This window comes from Pongo abelii, chromosome 13, assembly GCF_028885655.2.
Source record: "Pongo abelii isolate AG06213 chromosome 13, NHGRI_mPonAbe1-v2.0_pri, whole genome shotgun sequence".
Lineage (NCBI taxonomy): Eukaryota > Metazoa > Chordata > Mammalia > Primates > Hominidae > Pongo > Pongo abelii.
Window position 1 is genome coordinate 42,495,993 of NC_071998.2, and position 18,201 is coordinate 42,514,193.

The 18,201-nt window shown below is 35.3% G+C and overlaps 1 protein-coding gene across 18 annotated transcripts in view; it reads right to left on the reverse strand.

Annotated features, from left to right (window-relative positions):
• CCDC171 (coiled-coil domain containing 171) overlaps nucleotides 1-18,201 on the reverse strand; it is a 467,560-nt gene that overhangs the window by 317,180 nt on the left and 132,179 nt on the right. For all 18 annotated transcript variants that reach the window (XM_054519835.2, XM_054519832.2, XM_054519828.2 and 15 more), the window contains one exon: nucleotides 5,823-5,961. In XM_054519835.2, coding sequence (XP_054375810.2) covers nucleotides 5,823-5,961 — 139 coding nt within the window. The remainder of the gene's footprint in view (nucleotides 1-5,822; nucleotides 5,962-18,201) is intronic.

Consider the following 18,201-nt stretch of genomic DNA (forward strand, 5'->3'; position numbering starts at 1 on the left):
GCACTGCTGAACTGAATGCATTTCTGGCTTAATCTAACATGTCATTCTTTTTTGTTTGTTTCATAATCATCTTCTCTATGATCCTTCAAAACCTCATCCCTCACTTTTTTGCTCACTCAACGTGAGTATCACAAATAGAAAGGCATGTAAATAAAAATTTCAATTGCGAGCCCTTGAAGAAACATATAAAAACTATATATAAATATCTATATCTAAAAATTGGTAAATGGGTCTTGCTGATCTGCTATGGAAAAAGTTGACTCAAGTCATAAATAACAATAAAAACAATGATGGGCAATTTTAATAAGGTTAAAAATAACAGAAAAAACAAATAGGTTTTAAAAAAGCCTTTAGTCAATCGGTTTTTTAATGAAATAAGCATTTTAAACATAGGTTGAACTTTTGCAACTAATATATAGTTCTTATAATTTCTGAACATTTTTGAACTCAAGTAAAACTTTTGTTTTTTATTTAAATGTATGTTAAACAATTAGGAAGAAATTCTAAGTAAAAACGAGGAAGCATCAGAGCCTATAATCTTCATTACATACTTTTACCCTCACAGCTCACCTTTTCATCATATCTTGTACCTAGTTACCATTATATGCACAATGCATTTGTATGGGCTTAAGGAGGTCTGAGTAGCTTTTGTTACCATCACCATCAGCAGCTTTTCCCTAATCATATTAATGATAGCTAGTCTCTTAGTTCCCTACCACCTTGTTTACCTATGCCACTTCCATGGATGTCAGTATTCCATGATCCCACTTGCTTATCTCACATAATGAAATGTTACCCTTCTTTACTTAGCTTTGACAATCAGTTTATTTTTCAGTAGATGCTACCTTTCAATCCGAATATGGGCCTTAACATATAAACATCTCTCTCGCAATCTCTTGCTCTCTGTCTCTCTCACACACATACATACACAATACCATTTTATTTTTCCCAGGTGAAAAATGAGATTTGGATTTTCAAAATTTACTAATTTGCATAGATATAAATTTCAAAAGGCTTAATGCAAAAGCTTTATGCCTATACCATAAATTTAGGAAGTCAGCCTCCTAAAAGGAATATTTAAATACACAAAGACACTTAAGCGATGAACATTATTTACCAGAATTAAAATTTAAGGGCCACTAAGAGAAATGGAAAGTGATATTTATATTAGCAAAAACAATGCCCATGTTTAAATACTACTCCTATTCTTGGTGAAAAACAAGAATCAATCATTTTTTTAGTAAAAATTCAGAATAGAATATTTATTAGCCCATTAGTTTTGAAAACCTCCTACAAAATCAGAAACATGTTCTTCTAAAGCAAACCTAATAGTTCATTGGAAGTAAAAATATTATCAAGAAATATTACCTTCACCACAAAGCATAACCATCAAAGCACTTTCTAAAATCATATTTAATGCTAGCAATCATTATTATTATATAATCAGTTAAACCCCCAAAAGTATTGGGAAAAAATATACACTTGACCATTTTCAATCACAAGTTCTTTAGAGAATAAAACATTCTTTGAGCAAAACCTCATGAGAACTAGAATTCCCTTTTCAATATAAAGTCTCTCCTAGAGCTGTAACTAAATATTACTGAGTGGCAGAAAAACAAATCTCAAGAAATGACGGACTTAAGAAAATTTCATTGAAGAAAGCACAGAGCAAGTTCTAATAATACCAATTTGAAAATGAAAGCTCCCCTGCTTCAAGAGAAGCAGATATAAAAACTCACAGTAATGTCTAAAAGACCCAGCTGGATCTGTTGAGCCTCAGATGGACTTTAATAAGCATGATCACTAAGCACCTTAAACTAGAAATTCAGTTTTATTTAGTAGTTGATTAAATCATTATTAAATTCATAGATTTTGAAACTAAAAGCTCAATTTCCAATCAAAACTTTTTATAGTCAAATTCTGTTAAGTTTCATATTCTGTGTTCACATCTTCATGTAAACATGAAAATAAATTTGTTAAGTCCTTGGATGTCCTATGTTGAAATCCTACTGATTCTATGACATTCAAAATAATAATAATATACCATTAATTTATTAGTTATATCTTTTAAATCTATACATTGAATAGAAGTAATTTCATTAATATAAAAGTATAATTAGAATAAAAAGAAATGATAAATGTTTGAGATAGTAGTTACCCAGATCTGATCACTTTATGTTGTATATATCAAAACATCACAGTGTACCCTATAAATATGTATTAATACAATTATTTTGTGCCAATAAAAATAAATAAAGTACAATTAAAGTTAGCTGGTTTATATTTATTAAATACCCATAAAAGACAACATACTCAGTTTAGACTTTTCCAAAATTATGTTTTATATTTATATAATATCTCTCTCAAAACAAGGGAGCTATCACTTTCCAACTGGTTTATTAAGACTTTCTGTATCCTGGGCTAGATGATCTCTAAAGCCTCTAACAGCTCTGCTGCTGTATCTAGCCCAGGATACAGCATAAGGCTATGCTGTACTAACACATACAAAGTTATTTGTAAGTCTCAAAATTTGCTCAAGTCTTTGTATCTTATTAATAACACCTTGATCTCACGAGTAAACTTATAGAGGATAGTGACTTTAACTTTCTTTTCCAATGTAACAGAGAAAATAAAGACCAAGACTTAAATAATGACCATGAACATGACCTAAACTAGAAAACAAGCTGGTACCTCAAAGGGGAAGAAAAATTACCTGTCGGTAATTTATGCTTCCCATCCATAGTCTGTAAAATACTGAAACTATTATGCTGAAAAGAACTATAACTGTGGAAAAGACACACTAGGGTACTTAAAATCATGGCATGTCATTAAAACAATTTCATTTCCAAAAGCAAAAGGCAAAATCTTCCTCATAAGTCATTCTCTCTTCAGTCAACAACAATTATGAATTCAAAGCACAACTAACAGCCAGACTGTGAATGCAGAACTAGAAAAACTTCATTTCTTATGGCTTAAAATTTTAATTTGGGAGAAACATCTTTCAAGAGAAATTTTTCAAGCCTTCTTTCCCCCAAAGGCCACTAATCTACTGAGAAAAGTCAATAAAGGAATATGTACAAGAAAAAAATACATTTAGGAAAAATGATAGAATAGTAATTTATAAAAAGAAAAACATTGTACTTACTATTTAAAGACATTTTCATTAAACAGGTCTTAAATTTCATGTTACGGTCAGGTAAAGAAATAGAGAACAGCAGCTCTAATAAGCATAAAACAGAAAAAGTTAAAAGAAAGCTAATAGGGCAGAAGAAAGAAGAGAAAGATGGAAGAAAATAAGACGCAAAGCTATGAGTTTAAGAGAGATGAAAAAATTAAGAGGAAGATATTAACAGTCTGAGCCACATAAACTGTACATCACTTAATCTGGCAACCTGAGTAAGTTTTTCGAACATCCCATTCGGCAAGGAACTATCACATTATTCACAGATCTGCAACTGCTTTTAGCAATTCATCAAGCTTTGAAGAAACAATTAGCCTACAATTTTCAGCATCATTATCAGAACAGTAGTATTTAATGGGTTAATACAATGAATACAATGAGTGCAGATGGTCCCAACAGGAAAACAAAGGTTGCTGGTGAGCTGCCACTTGCATTATTTTAGGCCACATATCACTCTGTAAAAGTTTTAGAAAAAAAATCTGTTGGTACCAAGTAAAATTTTTTAATCACTAAATATGAATATGCTCTGTGGTGAGTTAAACCAGTCTCATTTTATTTTGTATCTACTCACTAAAGTGCTAGAAAACCAGAATTAGGAAAATTCATGCAACCTATATTGGTGATTATGTCTTAACTCTTGCATTTTTAGTTATAGCCCTGGCTTATTTTCCAAACTACTGAGTACAATATCTAATAAGCAAGCAAACCAAATGCAGTACTCAGCTCAACAACCCTGACATATTTTTCTCCACTACTGATTCAACCTCCTGAACTAGGAGGTAAGAGTTAAAACAGCCCATGAAATTTAAGATAACATTACAGTGAACAGATGCTACAGTAGACTACACAGAGGGCTCTTAACTTTCTAAAACATCACATTCAAAATATCAAACTGCAAACTGATTTCTAGAACAAGCAATGATATCAGTTTCCTGAATTAGAACACAGCAAATACCTTGAGATAAATGGAAAATGTATATAATATTGGATCATCTGAAAAAACACTGAAGAGTTTTAACTATATCCTATTATTAGCTTTCGATCTGGGCAGCACTGATTTGGTGACAAATTCCGAGTATAATCCAGGGTCCACCTTTTTTGAGGAGAATAATATCCATTGTCCTCAATAACTAAATCACTAAAACTTTTGGAATATAACTGAAAGTGAAGTAGTCAAGCCTCTGAGGAAAGTATGTATGTGTAGAACAAAACAAAGAAGTAATACAGTATTACCATAAACTTTACACCCTCCCTGGTGGGGTCCCCAGCAAACTGCAGAGAAGAGGATTCTGCATCAACCAAATAAATCCATCGAACAAATGTTTATTGAGCCAAGTAGTATAGTGGAATCTAGGTATGTAAAATGAAGTAAGCTAACCTCAATGCATTCATATCCTCTTGGGAGACATAATACACATCAAATTTCGGTGAGTATCATATGATAAAGATGCTGAACTAAGTACTAAAGAAATACTGTTGAGGAGGCACAAAATTTTAACTTAAGGTGGATCAGAGTGGAGAAGACAGAATCACAGAAAGCTTCACAGATTGCAAGATATCAGAGCTGGGCATCACAGGATGTAAAGAAATATGTTAATGGAAAAGAAAAGGAGCATTTTAGTCACTGCAAGTAAAAGAAATGAATAACCTGAATAAAAATAAGAATATATGAAAGGTATGTTTAGGTCAATGCAGTGGTTCATGCCTTAATCCCAGCACTTTGGGAGGCCAAGACGGGGGGACCACCTGAGGCCACTTGTTTGGTGCCAGCCTAGCCAACATGGCGAGACCTCATCTCTGTAAAAAAATTTTTAAACTAGCCAAGCAAGGTGGCACACATCTGCAGTCTCAGCTACTCAGGGGGCTGAGGCAAGAGGATTGCTTGAGCCCAGGAGTTGCAGATTTCAGTGAGCTAGGGTTGCAACACTGCACTCTAGCCTGGGCAACAGAGTGAAACCCCATCTTTAAAAAGAAAAGAAAAGGTGTGTGTAGAAAACAAGGAGCACTCTAATGTGGCTAAAGCAAGATAGATAGAGGGCAAAGGCAAAAGAAGAGGGTAGAAAAGTTAATATGAAGACAAAAGGAAAGGGTCCTGAGATTATACAACAAGAAGTTGGCCGTTATTCCGAAAACAACAAGGAGACATTGAAATGCTTATGAGTTTTGAATAAAGAGAGGTTGACAAAAACAGATCAATATTTTACAAAGATAAATTTGGTTATGGTGTAAAAGCTAGATTACTGGGGAATGGAGAGAGAGTGATCAGGTACAAAACAATTACAAAAGGAAGTCTCTGAAATCATCAGATGTATTAATTACAAACCCTAATCACCCTTAATCTAAGTAATACTATTTTATGCATGATAAAAAAATAAAAACATTTGAATACATTTTTGAAAATTCTATAATTCAGAGTTTTTACTAGTCCAGTTAGTTTCCCCCAATTATTCCATATCAGAGAGGTTTCATTATGTATATCTTTGATGTAATCAGCATTTTCAGTTTTGGAAATTTTGTTATCAATGTCACTAAAATAACTTTCATACTATTATCTCATGGAATGTGGTGAGGAAAAACCCTGCTATACATCAAATATGACCTAATAAAGTGATTGCCATAGGGTTTTCTTTTTTATCCTTACCATTACTAGTTCTTCCTGTAATTCACTGCAACTTTTTTCATTATACTGGAGTCTCTTTGAAAGGTCTATAATTACTTTCTTCTGTTCCTCGATCTCTTCATTTAGTTTCTTATTTTTGGAGAAATACTCTCTTTCTAATCTGAAAAGTTAAAGTGTCAGAGCAGGTTTTTCAAACATGCTTACATCAACTGATATTACACACCTTTAAGACATATGGCAGATGTACTACATATCATGTGTTTGTGCTAAAAGACTTTTTAAGGCTAACTTTCCTTTTTCGAACAAAAAGTACTGCATATTCTTAAATGAAAAACTTCAAAGCAATATTACTTCCCCTTTGATAGTAGGTATTTGTAGTATGCCCAAGGCTATAAGCAAAATAGATTTGGTTACTGTTGATTTGGTTTCACCACCATTTTTGATGAGCAAAACCCACCTACCATAGTTCAATTAGCTCAGAGACTATCTCAAGACTGAGAAAACAGTACTACCAACCAACTTTAAAATTAAAATACGACATTAGAAATGGAACAAATGTCTCACATCTGAATGTCCATGCAAGTAGAACCAGTGTGGTGGCATGGAAAATCCAAAAGGAAAAATAATCAAAAATAATTCACATTCATTTTGAAGACATACGAATTTCCTTTCAAAGGATTCGCCTTCCTATTTAAATTTTGCTCAGATAGGCCAGGTGCAGCAGCTCATACCTGTAATCCCAGCACTTTGGCAGTCCATAGCAGGAAGATCAATTGAAGCCAGGAGTTTAAGACTAGCCTGGGCAACAAAACAAGACTCCATCTCTACAAAATAATTTAAATATCAGCCGAGCACAGTGGTGTGTGTCTGTAGTCCCAGATACTCAGGAGGCTGAGGCAGGAGGATTGCTTGAGCCCAGGAGTTCAAGGATGCAGTGAGCTATGATTGTGCCACTGCATTCCAGTCTAGGTAACAGAGTAAGACTCCATCTTTTATATATATATAAGACACACACACATATATATATATACACACACAAAGCCATTTGTGTGTGTGCATGTGTGTGTGTATATATATATGAGATGGGGTATATACACACACACACATATAGATATATAAATACACACCCACATATATATGAGAGAAAAATATATATATATATTGTTCAGGTTAGTATTAAACTGTGTTTACATTCTGTATGAACATATAATAAAAGGTAGCTTGGAAGTATTTTCATTTAAAATTTTCTATAGATAATCTACCAAAGGGATAATTTTAATTCAAATTAAAATGTTGTCACTGTTTTAAATCTGAGATCTTCCTAAAAATGTAGTAGACCTGTTTCCCCTGATTAAATTATAATGCAGGAGACAGGGTGGCTCAGTATCATGAAGTCTAAATTACTACTATAATCAAATAAAGAGGTAATTTTTGAGTAGCACATGAACTTACTCTGAGCAATCAACATTATTCTCTCTGGGGTGGAACACAGACAATTCTAGTGTTAATTGTCTGTGTTCCTCATGGGGGCATGAGGTGTATATTCTCCTTTAGATTAAGAATATTCCAAGGCAGAGTAGCTTGAATTTAAAATAAACATGTATAAAAGGATTGGATGCTACGTTTATGTAAATCTCTCAAAGTAGAACTAAACTGTAAAAATGAGTCTAAGTAGAGAAAAGATAAGAAAATCAATCCAGGAGTCCCAACGTATAAAGAAGTCCAGAGACAGAAGATGAATAAGGTGCAAAGAATAAACAAAGCAATGAGAATTTCCCAGAAATTAATTACTCCAGTCTCTAAAATTGAAAGAGCTCGACAAGTACCTAGCAAAATGAAAGAAAAACGATCCATGTCAGGCCCATCTTCATGAAATTTCAGAACACTGGGAACAAAAAAGATTCTACAGAGTGCCCATCAAGTATGGAAACACACGTATTATTATTTTATCATGTATAATAATGTAACATAAGTAAACCATTTCATATATAATCACCTAAAGATTCCAGACTTGATGGTCACTCTTCGTTAAGTTGCCAGAGGAAAATGTGGACTACATACAAAAGATCAGGATTCAACTGACTTCAGACTTCTAAAACACCAAAACTGAATGAACGGCCAGCTGAACTATGAAAAAGGATAAAGATCAAAAACTTTCAGAACGCAAGTTTTAAATTTTCCTCTGATAAATAATTTCTCAAATAGCTACTTTCCAATGGAGAAAACCAAATAGAGAAGAAGGCACAAGATTATCAAAAAAGAGATTCAAAATACAAGAGAATGAGACATAATTCCAAGGATGATGTTAAAGGGAAGTCCTTGGGTGACTCTGTACAGGGAACCTAAAAAACAACTTGTCCAGCTCAAGTGCTTCCAAGATGGCCGAATAGGAACAGCTCCAGTCTGCAGCTCCCACGGAGATCAACGCAGAAGATGGGTAATCTCTGCATTTCCAACTAAGGATCACAGCTCCTCGCCACCAAAAGAACAAAACTGGATGGAGAATGAGTTTGACGAGTTGACAGAAGTAGGCTTCAGAAGGTCGGTAATAACAAACTTCTCTGAGCTAAAGGAGCATGTTCTATCCCATCACAAGGAAGCTAAAAACCTTGCAAAAAGGTTAGACGAACGGCTAAATAGAATTAAACAGTGTAGAGAAGAACTGAAATGACCTGATGCAGCTGAAAAACACAGCACGAGAACTTCATGATGCATGCACAAGCTTCAATAGCCTATTCCATCAAGTGGAAGAAAGGATATCAGTGACTGAAGATCAAATGAATGAAATGAAGTGAGAAGACAAGATTAGAGAAAAAAAGAGTGAAAAGAAATGAACAAGGCCTCCAAGAAGTCTGGGACTATGTGAAAAGACCAAACCTGCGTTTGATTGGTGTACCTGAAAGTGACGGGGAGAATGGAACCAAGTTAGAAAACACTCTTCAGGATATTATCCAGGAGAACTTCTCCAACCTAGCAAGACAGGACAACATTCAAATTCAGGAAATACAGAGAACACCACAAAGATACTCCTCGAGAAGAACAACCCCAAGATGCACAATTGTCAGAATCACCAAGATTGAAATGAAGGAAAAAATGTTAAGGGCAGCCAGAGAGAAAGGTCAGGTTACCCACAAAGGGAAGCCCAACAGACCAACAGCGGATCTCCTGGCAGAAACCCTACAAGCCAGAAGAGAGTGAGGGCCAATATTCAACATTCTTAAAGAAAAGAATTTTCAACCCAGAATTTCATATCCAGCCAAATTAAACTTCACAAGTGAAGGAGAAATAAAATCCTTTACAGACAAGCAAACGATGAGAGATTTTGTCACCACCAGGCCTGCCTTACAAGAGCTCCTGAAGGAAGCACTAAACATGGAAAGGAACAACTGGTACCAGCCACTGCAAAAACATGCCAAATTGTAAAGACCATCGAGGCTAGGAAGAAACTGCATCAATTAACAGGCAAAATAACCAGCTAACATCATAATGACAGGATCAAATTCACACATAACAATATTAACCTTAAATGTAAATGGGCTAAATACCCCAGGTAAAAGACACAGACTGGCAAATTGGATAAAGAGTCAAAACCCATCGGTGTGCTTATTCAGGAGACCCACCTCACATGCACAGACACACAGAGGCTCAAAATAAAGGGATGGAGGAAGATCTACCAAGAAAATGGAAAGCAGAAAAAAAAAAAAAAAAAAGCAGGAGTTGCAATCCTAGCCTCTGATAAAACAGACTTTAAATCAACAAAGATCAAAAGACACAAAGAAGGCCATTACATAATGGTAAAGGGATCAATTCAAAAAGAAAAACTAACTGTCCTAAATATATATGCACCCAATACAGGAGCACCAACATTCATAAAGCAAGTTCTTAGAGACCTACAAAGAGACTTAGACTCCCATACAATAATAATGGGAGACTTTAAAACCCCACTGTCAATATTAGACAGATCAACGAGACGGAAGGTTAACAAGGGTATCCAGGACTTGAACTCAGCTCTACACCAAGCAGACCTAACAGACATCTACAGAACTCTCCAGCCCAAATCAACAGAATATACATTCTTCTCAACACCACATTGCACTTATTCTACAATTGACCACATAATTGGAAATAAAATACTCCTCAGCAAATGTAAAAGAACAGAAATCACAACAAACTGTCTCACAGACCACAGTGCAATCAAATTAGAACTCAGGATTAAGAAACTCACTCAAAACCGCTCAACTACATGGAAACTGAACAACTTGCTCCTGAATGACTACTCAGTAAATTACAAAATGAAAGCAAAAATAAAGATGTTATTTGAAACCAATGAGAACAAAGACACAACATACCAGAATCTCTGGGACATAGTTAAGGAAGTGTGTAGAGGGAAATTTATAGCACTAAATGCCCACAAGAGAAAGCAAGAAAGATCTAAAATCGACACCCTAACATCACAATTAAAAGAATTACAGAAGCAAGAGCAATCAAATTCAAAATCTAGCAGAAGGCAAAAAATAGCTAAGATCAGAGGAGAACTGAAGGAGATAGAGACACAAAAAACCCTTCAAAAAGTCAATGAATCCAGGAGCTGGTTTTCTGAAAAGATCAACAAAATAGATAAGACTGCTAGCAATACTAATAAAGAAGAAAAGAGAGAAGAATCAAATAGACGCAATAAAAAATGATAAAGGGGATCTCACCACCAATCCCACAGAAATACAAACTACTATCAGAGAATACTATAAACACCTATAAACACCTCTATGCAGATAAACTAGAAAATCTAGAAGAAATGGATGACTTCCTGGACACATACACCCTCCCAAGACTAAACCAGGAAGAAGTCGAATCTCTGAATAGACCAATAACAGGAGCTGAAATTGAGGCAAAAATAAATAGCCTATCAACCAAAAAAAAGCCCAGCACTGCACAGATTCACAGCCAAATTCTACCAGAGGTACAAAGAGGAGCTGGTACCATTCCTTCTGAAACTATTTCAATCAATAGAAAAAGAGGGAATCCTCCTTAACTCATTTTATGAGGCCAGCATCATCCAGATGCCAAAGCCTGGCAGAGACACAACAAAAAGAGAGAATTTTAGACCAATATCCATGATGAACATCCATGCGAAAATCCTCAATAAAATACTGGCAAACTGAATCCAGCAGCACATCAAAAAGCTTATCCACCACGATCAAGTGGGCTTCATCCCTGGGATGCAAGGCTGGTTCCACATATGCAAATCAATAAATGTAATCCATCACATAAACAGAACCAACAACAAAAATGACATGATTATCTCAATAGATGCATAAAAGGCCTTTGACAGAATTCAACAGCCCTTCATGCTAAAAACTCTCAATGAACTAGGTATTGATGGAACGTATCTCAAAAGAGTAAGAGCTCTTTATGACAAACCTACAGCCAATATCATACTGAATGGGCAAAAACTGGAAGCATTCCCTTTGAAAACCAGTACAAGACAAGGATACCCTCTCTCACCACTCCTATTCAACATAGTGTTGGAACTTCTGGCCAGGGCAATCAGTCAAGAGAAAGAAATAAAGGGTATACAATTAGGAAAAGAGGAAGTCAAATTATCCCTGTTTGCAGATGACATGATTGTATATCTAGAAAACCCCATCGTCTCAGCCCAAAATCTCCTTAAGCTGATAAGCAACTCCAGCCAAGTCTCAGGATACAAAATCAATGTGCAAAAATCACAAACATTCTTATACACCAATAACAGACAGAAGCAACTCATGAGTGAAATCCCATTCACAATTGCTACAAACAGAATAAAATACCTAGGAATCCAACTTACAAGGGATGTGAAGGACCTCTTCAAGGAGAACTACAAACCACTGCTCAAGGAAATAAAAGAGGACACAAACAAATGGAAGAATATCCCATGCTCATGGATACGAAGAATCAATATCATGAAAATGGCCATACTGCTCAAGGTAATTTACAGATTCAGTACCATCCCCATCAAGCTACCAATGACTTTCTTCACAGAATTGGAAAAAACTATTTTCAAGTTCATATGGAACCAATAAAGAGCCCACATAGCCAAGACAATCCTAAGCAAAAAGAACAAAGCAAGCTGGAGGCATCATGCTATCTGACTTTAAACTATACTACAAGGCTACAATAACCAAAACAGCATGGTACTGGTACCAAAACAGATATATAAACCAATAGAACAGAACAGAGGCCTCAGAAATAACACCACACATCTACAACCATCTGATCTTTAACAAACCTGACAAAAACAAGAAATGGGGAAAGGATTCCCTATTTAATAAACGGTGTTCAGAAACTGGCTAGCCATATGCAGAAAGCTGAAACTGGATCCATTCCTTACACCTTATACAAAAATTAACTCAAGATGGATTAAAGACTTAAATGTAAGACCTAAAACCATAAAAACCCTAGAAGAAAACCTACGCAAAACCATTCAGGGCATAGGCATGGGCAAAGACTTCATGACTAAAACACCAAAAGCAATGGCAACAAAAGTCAAAATAGACAAAATGGGATTGAATTAAACTAAAGAGCTTCTGCACAGCAAAAGAAAGTATCATCAGAGTAAACAGGCAACCTAGAGAATGGGAGAAAATTTTTGCAATTTATCCATCTGACAAAGGGCTAATACCCAGAATCTACAAAGAACTTAAACAAATTTACAAGAAAAAAACAAACAACCCCATCCAAAAGTAGGCAAAGGATATGAACAGACACTTCTCAAAAGAAGATATTTATGCAGCCAACAGGCATATGAAAAAATGCTCATCATCACTGGTCATCAGAGAAATGCAAATCAAAACCACAATGAGATACCATCTCACACCAGTTAGAATGGCGATCATTAAAAAGTCGGGAAACAACAGATGCTGGAGAGGATGTGGAGAAATAGGAAGGCTTTGACACTGTTGGTGGGAGTGTAAATTAGTTCAACCATTGTGGAAGACAGTGTGGCAATTCCTCAAGGATCTAGAACTAGAAATACCGCTTGACCCAGCGATCCCGTTACTGGGTATATACCCAAAGGATTATAAATCATGCTGCTATAAAGACACATGCACATGTATGTTTATTGCAGCACTATTCACAAAGACTTGGAACCAACTCAAATGTCCATCAATGATAGACTGGATTAAGAAAATGTGGCACATATACACTATGGAATACTATGCAGCCATAAAAAAGGATGAGTTCATGTCCTTTGCAGGGACATGGATGAAGCTGGAAACCATCATTCTGAGCAAACTATCTCAAGGGCAGAAAACCAAACACCGCATGTTGTCACTCATAGGTGGGAATTGAACAATGAGAACACATATACCCAGGGCAGGGAACATCACACACTGGGGCCTGGTGGGGGGTAGGGGGCTGGGGGAGGGATAACATTAGGAGAAAGACCTAATGTGAAGACCTAATGTAAGTGAGTTGATGGATGCAGCAAACCAACATGGCACATGTATACCTATGTAACAAATCTGCACGTTGTATACATGTATCCTAGAACTTAAAGCCTAAAAAAAAATAAAAATAAATTTAAAAAAAATACTTTTCCAGACTGGAAAAAGTAAACAGAAGAGTCCAGGAGGAACATCTCTTAGAAGAAATTTAAAATGATAGCGTCTCTGAGGTGTAGGAACATGAGAGACTTTCGGTTCTGTTAGTGTTTACAAATAATTTAATAAGTGATTGGTTAATCACATAAACTAATAGAGTTTAAAATGAGGCAATTGTTAACTATTCTCATCTGTTGATTCTGCAAATATTTTCTGTTTTGTTTTGGTTTTTAGACAGCATCTCACTTGGTCGCCCACGCTGAAGTACAGTGGCATGATCATAGCTCACTGCAGCCTCGAACCACTCAGCATAAGCAATCCTTATACCTCAGCCTCCCAAGTAGCTGGGACTACAAACATGCACCACCACAAGCAATCCTCCCCCACCTCGGCCTCCAGCAATCCTCCCACCACAGCCTCCCAAAGTGCTGGGATTACAGGTATGAGCCACCACATCCAGCCCAATTCCATAAATCTTTATTTAGCAGCTCTGATGCACCTTTCTAGGCACTGACAGACAGCAATAAACAAAGTTTCTTGTTACATAAGACAGATAATAAATAACAAAGAACACAATAAAATGTGCTATAAAAAAAGATGGGTTAACAAAAATTAAACTGTAGAAAAAATAAAGTATGCTGAACCCAAAAATATAACTCTATGGAAAGGATGGGAAGAGGGAAGGAGTAAGTGTCTGTGGTGTGGGAGAAGCATATAATAGAGATATATAAGTAGAAGCCAATAGGTATCTAAAGGTAGAAACTGAAAAAATGGCATACGATGCCTGTTATTTAGAAATATGAAATGAAATATAAGAAGAAACAGCAATAAGATTTTAAAGTAGATGCATCAAAGGAGTAGAAACTGATAGTGGAGAGCAATGGGGCATGAAACTACTGTTTTTCATGAGCCTAACAGTACCATTTTATTCATTAGACTGTGTACATGTATTAATTTGATAAAATCAATATTTTAGTTAAAAATTACTATTACTCAAAAAATATACAATTAAGTGCATCTGTCATTACACACACAATATACACACAGCTTTTTTTTTTTTTTGGTACTATTTTATAAATGAAGGCCAAACTGTGTCCACTGAAATGGGGGAACACACCTTGCTGTTGAGCATTCTGGCGGACAAAAAAGCTGGCTCCTACCATGCTGCTAAACTCCGGACCGAGAGGGAGTAAGTGGAGCAAGAGCAGGGCAGGTTAAGGAGGTGCCTCATCTCTGAATTCTGATGGGAAAGGGCCAGGACTTAAAAGGTGGAGGATTTAGGCAAGAAAGGGAAGAGAGGAGAAGTAAGTCTGTAGCTAGGATCCCTTCTTTCCTACTGGAGTCCCATTCTTTTTTTTTTTTTTTTAAGACTTCAGCTAAGAATTTGACAATAACAGGCTATTTTAACAAATAGCCATCTTTGGACTATGTTTTACATATAATGTAAACAAAAAATAGTGCTACTAAGTTACAATACTGTTGATATGTTTATCCTTTTGGGTGATATGTTTAGAAAAATAAATTCCTAAATATTGAGTCTAAGAAATAAATTTAGATGCAGTCCATTCAGCATGATATATTTGACTAATGATGTTTCAAATTAAATTTATATTTCTACTATACCTAAGGATCACTATGATCTCTTCTTCCCTACTATTGCCCAGCAATCAGTTATCATAGCTAATGAAGACTTTACTATATTTGAAAATTCAGATGGTTAATGAGTACAAAAATACAGTTAGATGGAAGGAACAGGATCTAGTGTTTGGTGGCACAACAGGGCAACTATAGTTAACAATAATTTATTACATATTTCAAAATAACTAAAAAAGTGGAATTGGAATGTTCCTAACATAAATAAATGATAAATGCCTGAGTTAATGGATAGCCCAATTACCCTGATTTGATCATCACACATTGTATCCTTGTATAAAAACATCACACGTACCCCATAAATATGTACAACTATTATTTACCCATAATTAAAAATAAAAAATGTTTAAAAAGAAAACAAAAGATTATTGAAAAGCTTTAGTTTCATACTGCAAGTTTTAGATGGAAAAAAAATTTATACTAAGAAATTTTGATTATAGAATTACGGAATATATACATTCCATCTAAAATAATTTCATGCAGGAATGTCTACTGTTATGAAACTATGGACCAAAACTATAACTCTGCAGTATATACACAGCTTTTTTTCTCCTGCCTTTTAGTGAGATCCTGCCGAGAGGTCTGCCTGGCAAGGAACAGAAGCTTAAGAACCTTAACCAATGGCAGGTTCAAGCATGATGAACTGCTACATCAGTTCACAACAGGTAAAACAATATTCTGCTCCAAAACTCCACATTCTCAAAGTTGTAAGTTAAAGGTATTATTTACCTTAAAGACCTAAAATCTATCAATTGTCTATTTGGAATACATTAACCAAAAGTTAGAACTACTTTGAAACAACAGAATTTTTTTCAGAAATTCAGAATCTTCTTTAAAAAATATTTAAGAAATTCAGAATCGTCTTTAAAAAAGGTTTTTTAAAGACGATTCTGAAGTATAGTCAGAAGTACAGGCAGAAAATGGAAAATGGTAGTACACGTAGATCCCTCAAGTCACATCATTCCAACTTATACTACAGATAGTAGGGATGGAAGTAGCTTTCATTCCACATACACGGAAAAGGAAGATGGGATGGGAAAAGGAAAGTCACAGAAATTTTCAATGATTATTGGGCTTTAATTATTACTTGTCATTATTTATTTATTATTATTTAACTTGCATTATTATGACAGTTACATACAGATGAAGAAGAGATAAGGGACATCATGTTAAAGTATTAGGAGTGTTAGTTAGCTAGTGCCTAGCTGGAATATGTAACTAATGTTTAGAATTGTCAGTTGGTGCTTACTGGAATACTAAACTTGAGTAAAAATTTTCAAGTACCAAAATACAAATAACAACAAAACAAAACTTAAGGAAAAAAACTGCTTTGGGGTCCAATTAGGAAAGTATATAGGTTAGACTCAGACCTTAAATGTTAGCAAGTAGGTTAAAATTCCTCCAGTCCAATCTTTATGAGACTCTCTTCTTCAACATCCATGACAGAGAATCACCCACTCTGCGTTTTGAATTTCCCAAGGCAGGGAACTCACTAGTTCCCTGAAAGATGCCTATTATTTCACTGCTAGAAAGCTTTAATTATTGGGAGCTCACTCTGACTTCTTACAGTTTTACTTGTAGGTCCTAATCATTACCTTAAAGCAAAAGTAAAGAAATCTGCACTATATTCTACATAAAAGCCTTTCAAATAGATTTATATGCAGAAGAATATTTGAATACATATTTGAATAATACTTGAATACATTCAAATATATTAAATGTGCGCATTCAAGCAATGGTTCAAAGAACATAAAGGAGAAATAAGTCCTTAGAATAACATTCACAGAATGTCATTTAAGTCATACTAGAGGAAGCAAGAAAATTCAGTTAAGAATTATTGGTTTAAAATATTATAAGCATTATTAATTAAAGAAATGAACATTTTAAGAGTTTCAAATTTTTTCAGTCTTTCTGGTGCAATCTTCATGATTTTTGTCACACTCACAAAAATTACCACTATTTAAGTAACACTTTCACTTAAATTAACTCACTTCCTATAATAAATGAAGCGTTTCTTTTTTTTTTTTTTCTGAGACACAGTCTCCCTCTGTTGCCCAGGCTGGAGTGCAATGGTGCGATCTCAGCTCACTGCATCCTCTGCCTCCCGGGTTCAGGTGATTCTCCTGCCTCAGCCTCCCAGGTAGGTGGGATTACTGGTGCCTGCCACCACACCTGGCTAATTTTTTTATTTTTAGTAGAGACAGGGTTTCACCATGTTAGCCAGGCTGGTCTCAAACTCCTGAACTCAGGTGATCTACCCACGTCGGCCTCCCAAAGTACTGGGATTACAGATGTAAGTCACCGTGCCCAGCCAATAAAGCATTTTAAAAGGGATCTTTATATCGTGGCTATAAATGGAAAACCGTTATCTACTTGCCATAAATAGAAACTAAGATTAAAATGTAATTCTAATATGCCAATGTATTATCATGCCACGCACTAACGGTAGTATGAATTTCACCCTCTGGGGGAAATGGTTTAAAATGTCTACTATTGACTTATTTTTGGAAACATATTAATGCATTATAAACTTCTTAAAGCATTTCACAGAATTTTGAAGATGAAAGGCTTTTAAACTGAAAAAGGTTAAAATCATTAGGAGTCAGAAAGATTCTAATTCTCCCACTTAGGAGCTGTATGTCCTTACTCTTGCTAAGCCTCAATTTCCACATCTGTAAAAGAGATTTTTTAAAGTACCTTCCTCATAGGGTGTTAGACAAATGAAACTACGCAATGCTATGTATGTAGTGAGCCACAATGCATGCTGGCCACTAGTAGTAGTGTTACTGCTATTATTATTATTTCTGTAGTTTGAGAAAATGTCAAATATTATCCGTCTTCATATAGACCATTTTACATGACTTAGAAATCTTAGCCCCAGATCTTAGCCTTAGATCATAGCTCACTTTAGCCTTGAACTCCTGGGCTCAGGTGATCCTCCCACCTCAGCCTCTCAAGTAGCTGGGACTACAGGTGCACACCACTATACCCAGCTAATTTTTTTATTTTTTTGTAGAGACAAAGTCTATGTTGCCCAAGCTGGTCTTGATACTTAAAGATATTGCATTACATCAGTCATATAATACAAACTACATTAATGTATTTACTTTCTAGTTTATTACTCAATTTCTTGGGCTATTTGGAATGTACTTCAATATCCAAGAGCA